At 42.5% G+C, this 8,877-nt stretch overlaps 2 protein-coding genes across 2 annotated transcripts; both read left to right on the top strand.

The window, feature by feature from the left end:
- The first annotated feature begins 384 nt into the window (after nucleotides 1-384).
- LOC106434461 (UPF0496 protein At4g34320-like) lies at nucleotides 385-3,541 on the top strand. The gene is made up of 2 exons (XM_013875333.3): nucleotides 385-1,640; nucleotides 2,197-3,541. Exons 1-2 carry the CDS (start codon nucleotides 1,184-1,186, stop codon nucleotides 2,874-2,876), a joined length of 1,137 nt encoding a protein of 378 aa, XP_013730787.2. The 5' UTR covers nucleotides 385-1,183; the 3' UTR covers nucleotides 2,877-3,541.
- A 4,050-nt stretch (nucleotides 3,542-7,591) lies between these two features.
- On the top strand, nucleotides 7,592-8,176 carry LOC125583293. Its single transcript, XM_048749936.1, has one exon. It carries the CDS (start codon nucleotides 7,592-7,594, stop codon nucleotides 8,174-8,176), a length of 585 nt encoding a protein of 194 aa, XP_048605893.1.
- Nucleotides 8,177-8,877: the final 701 nt, after the last annotated feature.

Raw genomic sequence — 8,877 nt, 5'->3', positions numbered from 1 at the left:
ACCTAGTTGTATATAATTTTGTTTTGTGAAAATTTATAACCCGGTTTTCGAGATCGGTCTTGAGACATCCAAATGAAACATCTGGTTTGATCTCCCAAATTTTTAGTGCTTTATATACATGAATAATTCGGCTCTCAAACTATACATATATATATATATCATTTTTACCAAAAATAGTATATATATATCATCCAACTTTTATACCGTAAATGTTTTATGTACCTTAAATCTCACGGCCAGTACTGTTGAATTCTAAACTACATGCAATTAGTGTACATGATAAATGATAGGCTGATATATCATCCAATTTTTGTGTGTTATGCATGTTTTCTCGATCTTAAGGTTTTCCGGATAATATATCAGCCTATCATTTATCATGTACAGTTATCAAGAAATTTATCTACCAAATGCAACATAACTAAACACAAAGAAGTGATAATTATAAATATGAATGGAAACTAAGGTCATTTTTATACAAAAAGCAGTAGATTTTCGTGATTCAAAAAACACCGTATAAGGTTATAGTGTATATAGAAGCTGATAGTTTCTTCATACAAGTGTTTTTTTTTATCTTGTGTTTGGCTTAATATTCTTCATTTTTAACTATGCCATCGTCATGATATTCTAGTATTCTTTTGATCATAGTCCAGAAACGAAGTAAAAAGGGACTATATATAGTACATTTAACTAATTTGAACAAACTACTACATTATTTGTTTGGTATGCTTTTGTAGATGACATTATGACAATCAACGTCTGGTAATACACAAGCCATGATTTACACGTGGTAGATATAGAAATTGCGTAGGTCATAACATTACATTCAAACGCAAACGAATGATGTTTTTTTTTTTCATTTTTGTTTTTTTTTTAACACTTATGTTTTGTTTCGATTAACTAGAATACGTAGTAAATTGAACACGCACATAAAACAAAAAAGTAGCATATATATAAATGAGTTTATAAGATTTGTGTGTGCAAAAAGTCGGCTAAAACGTTTGCTTGCCGCGTTACACAATGCCCTAATTCTCATCATCATCATGCGTGCAAGCTATATTCCATTTCCTTAACGATTCTCATTCTTACTCTCTTTTATTTTAGTCTATAATTCTTCAATCTTTATAAGCATTTCTGTGTTAAAGAACAGCATTATTCATATTTTCAGATTATTCCTAAGAGGAAAATGGGAAACCAAACAAGCAAAAAGTCACAAGAGACATCGTCTAAGACCACAACGACAAACATGCACTACACAACGGAGCTGAGATCATACGAGGCTGCATGTAAAGCAGACACGGAGCTGCAATCTTTCGACACATGTTTACAGGCACGGACAAGTCACGTGATAAGCACGCTAGCTACGGGTGTTGAGGTTCGAGCGCTCTCGTTTGATTCCCTCAAAGAAGTGACCGAGTGCTTGCTAGAGATGAATCAAGAAGTGGTGAAAGTGATATTGGACTGTAAGAAAGATATATGGAAGAATCAAGAAATTTTTGAGCTCGTTGAAGATTACTTTGAGAATAGCTTGAAGACACTTGATTTCTGCGCTGCTTTGGAGAAAGGGTTGAGAAAAGCTCGTGATAGTCAGCTTTTGATCCTTGTTGCTCTTCAGCAGTTTGAAGATGAGAGCCTCGTTGAAGGTAATACTAAGTTCACCCTTTAAGATTATTATTTATTAAGTGCTAGTATAACGATTAGTAATAGCCTTCAGATTTATATCTGAACCGAAACGGAATTTTTGGTTAAGAGCCAGTTATGAGTTCAGTTCATCAAACTTTAAAAAAATAAAAACAATCACTTCGGAATATGATTAATTTTGGTATTGCAACAAAAAATAATCAAATTCCAGACCGAACTAACAATAAAAACCCGAACCAACCAAAACAAACAAAACAAAACCGGAAAAACAAATCTAACCAAATTTAACCGATTTTCCAAGTTTTAAGAAAATTAAACAAAAACCAAACCAAACCAATAAACCAATTAAATTCGATATATTTTGTAAGAACAGAAATATTCAAGAATGAAGTTATTTTCGTTTTTCTGCTTGAGATTTTTGACGAACCTAAACTAACCAGAACCAAATTAACCGAATAAAACTGAAGGCCTAATAAGTAGTAAAGATATCATCCTGTCTCAGAGTTAACTTATGACTTTAATATTCATTATTATTTCGTTGGTTGTGTTGATTCACAGGTTGTAATGGATACGAGAAGACACTTGACGAGCTGAAGAATTTCAAAGACGCAGAATCACCTTTCAGCAAAGACTTCTTCAAGATGTTCCAGTCTGTGTACAAACACCAGATGCTGATGCTTGAGAAGCTACAGCTTCGCAAGAACAAGCTTGACAAGAAACTCAAGTGCATCCACACATGGAGAAAACTCTGCAACATCATCTTCGTGGCTACATTCGCCACTGTACTCATCTGCTCTGTTGTGGCTGCAGCCATGGCAGCTCCTCCCGTGGCTGCCGCTCTTGCTGCAGCTACAGCCGTGCCGGTGGGCTCAATGGGGAAATGGATCGATTCGCTGTGGAAGAACTATGAGAATGCACTTAAAGGACAAAGAGAGGTGATCAGTTCGATGCAGGCAGGGACATATGTGGCGGTTAAGGACTTGGATAACATCCGGGTTTTGATCGAACAGTTGGAGATTGACATCAGGGGGATGGTGACGTGTGCTGCATTCGCAGTGGAACATGAAGCAGTCAAGCTTGGGATTGATGAGATAAAGAAGAAGCTTGAGGTGTTTAAGAAGAATGTAGAGGAATTGGGGGTTCAAGCTGATTTGTGTAGCAGAGATATAAGAAGGGCAAGGACTGTGGTTCTGCAGAGGATCATCAAGCATCCCAACAATGTTAGTAGCAGCACCTGAAACCACACTAGCAACTCAGCTTCGTGCTATGAAATGTTTGAAGACTCTGTAAAGAATAGTACAGATTCTTTCTAAAGTTATGTTTAATAACTCAAACTGTTTATGATGACTGTTGCTCTATATATTATTTGATGATTGAAAACAATGGGAGACAAGACTTTTCACATTTGGACTATTAGTACGTAATGTTTCTTCAAGGCCTCTAATATTTGCTTATCTCAGAGTGGGTTAACACACTAAAACGAAGATCATAAGTACACATTAGATCTGAAAATCAGGGCCTTTAATTTAGTGATAAGATTCAATTTTATAATCTACTCCTAAAAGAGACTTGATGATACATGATAGGATACAAGAAGAAGAAGAAGATGACGTTGAAGTGGCGCCAAGGAAATCGTCAAGGCCACGTAAGCCAAACAGCAAATATCTTTAAATCTTAAAGATATATCTTTTCTTTTGTTATTTCAAGTTGTTAATAAGTGGAACGCTTCTTACGTAACGTTCTCCACCTTTCCCATGTTTCCTGCATTATAGGAGTCAATGACTCCACCTCTTATTATTTGCTTCATGTACTTTCCTATTTAAAGAAATGAAAAAGACAAAAAGAGGTAGACTTATCTACCCAAAACTACTTGTGTTCTTGTTACTTGTGATCAACATTGATATCTCTTGGTAAGGGACCTATCAGTGGTATCAGAGCTTACGTTTTCTCTTCTTCTTTCTTTCGATCCACCCAGTCAAACATCATTCCACCTCGTACCACCAAAAACTCACAAAAAACCCGGCTTGTGTCTCAAAATCTACGGAACGAGACCATGGCCAACAACAGAGAACGTCTCGACGATCTCGAATAAAGTATGGGAATGGTTCAAGATGAACTACTCAAACTCACAACAGGCATCAATGACAGGATTCGGGGTTTGGAGGATTCCTTCCAACGAACAATGGCTGAGTCACTCAAGGAAATGCGAGGGCTTGTCCTAAGCAATCGCGAAACCGAATCCAGCACGTCTCAAGTCCCACCGCGACGCGCTACAACACCACCTCAAACCACCCGCACCGAAGACGTCAACCCTTTTGTGGCTACTCATAGCAACCGTCGGCATGTCAAGCTCGAGCTTCCCAGATTCAGCGACGGAGATCCGACTGAATGGCTTACCAAGGCTACTCAATATTTCGCCTACCACGAGATCACCGGCAACCAACGAGTAAGCTTTGCCTCCTATCACCTCACGAAGGAAGCCAACGAGTGCTGGCAGGCGACTGTACGAGCACTCGGCGTGGACCAGACGCTTATCTCATGGGAGACGTTCGAGGGGGAATTGTGGACGAGGTTTGGTCCGACTCGTATCACAAACTTCCATGAGGAGCTATCAAAGATCCGTCAAACAGGGACGTTCCGAGAGTACCAACGTGCCTTCGACAGACTCAGGAACAAAGTCTCCAATTGGTCGGAGGAAGCACTCGTCGGAACATTTCTCGGAGGTCTTCATCACTCCATCGCTGATGATGTCCGTATGTTCCAACCAAAGACTCTGCAAGAGGTTGTCAATTTAGCTCGCATGAAGGATGATCAATTACAGAAACAGAAACGCTTCACCTCTAGGAGTCAATCCTTCTCTCCATCGACTCCAAGAACAAACACGATAACGCCAGTTCCACCGCGGCCAGAGCAAACACCTCGCAAACTCAGCTGGGAGGAGATGAGACGAAAGCGCAGTTTGGGCCTCTGTTTAGCTGCGACGAGAAGTACTCTCCGGGCCATAAGTGCGCTAATCCCCAACTCTTCATCATGGAAGGAATCGATGATACGGAACCCGACGAAGCAGACACAGAAGAGGACGACTCTACACCGGAGATTACTCTCCATGCCCTCACTGGGTGAGATTCTCCGATGACAATGCACCTCTTGGCTATAATCAGTAACCGCAACCTCCATGCCCTCGTTGATAGCGGCTCTACACACAATTTCATCAGTGAGAAAGTCGCATCCGACTTACAGTTGCAGGAGACGCTGACAAAACCGTTCAATGTCCGTGTCGCCAACGGCACACCACTCAGCTGCAGCAGTAGGTTCGACGACGTCGGAATAAAGATCGGAAGTGCTTGTTTCCGTATTACACTTTATGCCCTTCCCTTGGTGGGCCTTGATTTGGTAATGGGAATCCAATGGCTCCAAAGTCTTGGGCCCATACTAACAGATTGGAAGGCCCAAACACTTCAGCTAGACTGAGAAGGAGAAACACATATTCTGAATGGGCTTCACCAAAACAAAATCCAGCCCACATCACGAGAGGAAATAGGGAAAGAAGCCCGACAAGGTCATCTTCTTTTTGTGTTGTGTTCGACGGCGATATCACCGGAACTGAAAGAACTCAACGATGACTTCCGCGTGATACTCGAGGAATTCAACGGGATTTTCGAGTCTCCCGACGGACTTCCTCCACCCCGAGACATCGAACACACCATTACACTCAAAGAAGGTACTGATCCTATCAACGTGCGACCGTACCGATACGCCTATTTTCAGAAAGACGAGATCGAGCGGCAAGTCACTGACATGCTCAAGGCCGGTATAATCCGTACCAATTCGAGCCCGTTATCTTCCCCTGTACTCCTTGTCAAGAAGAAGGATGGCTCTTGGCGGTTCTGTACTGATTACAGAGCACTCAATTCAGCAACCATCAAGGATCGATTCCCAATTCGTACAGTGGAGGATATGGTCAATGAGTTACACGGTTAAGCTTACTTCACCAAACTCGATCTCACCGCCGGGTTTCATCAGGTTCGAATGCGCTCGACAGACATTCACAAAACTGCCTTCCGAACACACCACGGTCATTTCGAGTATCTGGTCATGCCCTTCGGTCTTTGCAACGCACCATCGACATTCCAATCGCTAATGAACGACATTTTCAGGCCATACATGCGCAAGTTCGTGCTTGTTTTTTTCGACGACATTCTTGTCTACAGTCCAACGTGGGAGGCACACTTACAGCACGTTAGAGAGGTATTGAGCTTAATCCAACATCACCAGCTTTCCGTCAAATTTAAGAAATGTGAATTTGGGAAAAGAGAGCTCGAGTACCTTGGCCATATTATCTCCAACACCGGTGTAACGGTGGACCAATCTAAGGTGCAGGCGATGACTGATTGGCCGGTCCCCACATCCGTTACTGAGCTCCGAGGCTTTCTTGGCCTTACTGGGTACTACCGCAAATTTGTACGCGATTATGGGCTGATTGCAAGACCACTCACCAATCTCCTTCGCAAGGGTAAGTTCACGTGGAGCTCTGAAGCAGATACAGCCTTCAATAAGCTGAAGGAAGCAATGACATCTACCCCAACATTGGCTCTCCCAAACTTCTCCATGCCTTTTGTGATTGAAACTGATGCCTCAGGGGATGGAATCGGTGCCGTTCTCTCTCACAATGGGCAACCAATTGCCTTTATGAGTCGGTCATTGGGCGTTACAAAAAAAGCGTGGTCAACTTATGCGAGAGAGATGTTGGCGATCATTGTGGCAATCCGTACATGGAGACCTTACCTACTAGGGCGCAAATTCACAATCCAAACAGACCAGAGGAGCCTACGCTACATGTTGGAGCAACGGATACTGATGCCAGAACAACAAAAATGGATGTCGAAGCTCGTCGGGTATGATTACGACATTGTTTACAAGCCTGGCAAAACAAACTCTGCAGCTGATGCCTTGTCTCGAGTCCCCGATAGCCCAATCCTTAATCCCACATACCTCCTTTTGGGACGATCTCCGAGCTCTCGCGTCATCAGATCTTTACCTCCTCCGTATAGGAGCCGCCGCAAAGGGGAAACCAGGTCTTCCTTACTCTTGGAAGGATGGGCTCCTCTGCTACAACAACAGAGTGGTAGTTCCACCAGGCTCTCCTCTTATCAAGCAACTTCTATATGAGCATCACGATACGACATTGGGTGGTCATTCTGGTTTCTTGCGTACGTTTAAACGGCTTTCTCATCACTTCTATTGGCCTTCTATGCACAAGACAGTTGTGGAGTACATTTCTCACTGCGATACTTGTCAACGCGCGAAGTCACAAACGATGTCGTCTGCCGGTCTTCTTCAACCTCTTCCGGTTCCTGAACAGCTTTGGGAAGACATATCAATGGACTTTGTCGACGGTTTGCCTCGTTCTGGTTCTTTCACGTCAATCATGGTGGTCGTCGACAGGCTTAGTAAGTCAGCTCATCTCATACCATTATCCCACCCCTACACTGCTTCCATAGTTGCTTCACGGTTTGTCGCAAACATCGTCAAACTACACGGACTGCCTCGTACTATACTCGGCGACCGCGATCCAGTCTTTCTCAGCCACTTCTGGAAGGAACTATGGCGCCTATCCGGTACAACGCTTAAAATGTCCACTGCATATCATCCTCAAACCGACGGTCAGACAGAGGTAGTGAATCGCTGCATCGAGCAGTACCTTCGTTGCTTTGTCCAACAACGCCCAACGCACTGGAGTTCATTCCTTCCATGGGCCGAATACTGGTACAACACAACCTTCCACTCAAGCACCGGCAAAACCCCATTCCAGGCTCTCTATGGTCGCCCTCCCCCAGCTATACCGAGGTATGAACTTGGTTCTACTCTTGTTGGTGAGATTGATGAATAATTACAGCGACGAGACGAGTTGTTAGACGAGCTCAAACAACACTTTGAAGCTTCAAATAACAGAATGAAACAGCTCGCTGACACACACCGCCGTGATGTTGAATACAAGATAGGTGACTGGGTTTTCTTACGCCTCCAACCGTACCTCCAGAAGACTGTCCTCCGCCGTTCTTCACAGAAACTATCACACCGCTATTTTGGTCCTTTCAAAGTTGAGGCTCGCATTGGAAATGTTGCTTACCGCCTCGCTCTCCCCGCAACTGCACGAATTCATCCTGTCTTCCATGTCTCCTTATTGAAGAAACGTGTGGGTGATGAAGAACCTGTTTCGGTTCAACTACCACCAATGAAGGAATCAGGTACCTTGCGCCTCACTCCAGCCAAAGTTCTGCAACAACGCACCGTCCAGAAATTTGGGAAAGAACTCACGGAGATACTAGTCCAGTGGGTTGACTTGCCTGCTACCGAAGCTACTTGGGAGGATACGCACCAAATTACTACCAGCTTTCCTACGTTTCACATGAACCTTGAGGACAAGGTTCTTTCTGAGAATGGGAGTGTTGATAGGATACAAGAAGAAGAAGATGACGTTGAAGTGGCGCCAAGGAAATCGTCAAGGCCACGTAAGCCAAACAGCAAATATCTTTAAATCTTAAAGATATATCTTTTCTTTTGTTATTTCAAGTTGTTAATAAGTGGAACGCTTCTTACGTAACGTTCTCCACCTTTCCCATGTTTCCTGCATTATAGGAGTCAATGACTCCACCTCTTATTATTTGCTTCATGTACTTTCCTATTTAAAGAAATGAAAAAGACAAAAAGAGGTAGACTTATCTACCCAAAACTACTTGTGTTCTTGTTACTTGTGATCAACATTGAAATCTCTTGGCAAGGGACCTATCAATACAACTTTCTCCCATACGGAGTTCACTCATTTCATCCATAACTCCCCACACAAGACTCCCTGAGGAGATTTTAAAGACAAGTTTCCTACGCAAACTCAACAAAGCTCTCTCTGCCTCGCTTGCTCAACCTTATCTCCCTTACAACCTAAGCCTTGACTCAGTAAGGTATTATTAGCATGAGCATTCTGCTCCGATCAACAATTTTTAGAAAAGCATTTAGAAGAACATTTAGAAGGTGCTAATATTCCGTAAATGTTCTTCGTTCAATGCTTTCAAATGAAATATTTGGTAAAGCATTTGCATGTAAAATATACTAGGTGATACGCGTCCTGCGCGGAGCGAGGAGATTATTAAAGTATTATAACTTTTAATATGTAGACATAATAAAAGTTAAAGGCATAGTAAGAAAAATATATGTAAGAAAGTACGGATTATAGCTAGGAAT

The sequence above is a fragment of the Brassica napus genome, chromosome C3, assembly GCF_020379485.1.
Source record: "Brassica napus cultivar Da-Ae chromosome C3, Da-Ae, whole genome shotgun sequence".
NCBI classification, from domain to species: Eukaryota; Viridiplantae; Streptophyta; class Magnoliopsida; order Brassicales; family Brassicaceae; genus Brassica; species Brassica napus.
Note: the sequence above shows the minus strand (reverse complement) of the source record. Positions and strands in the feature narration are given on the sequence as shown.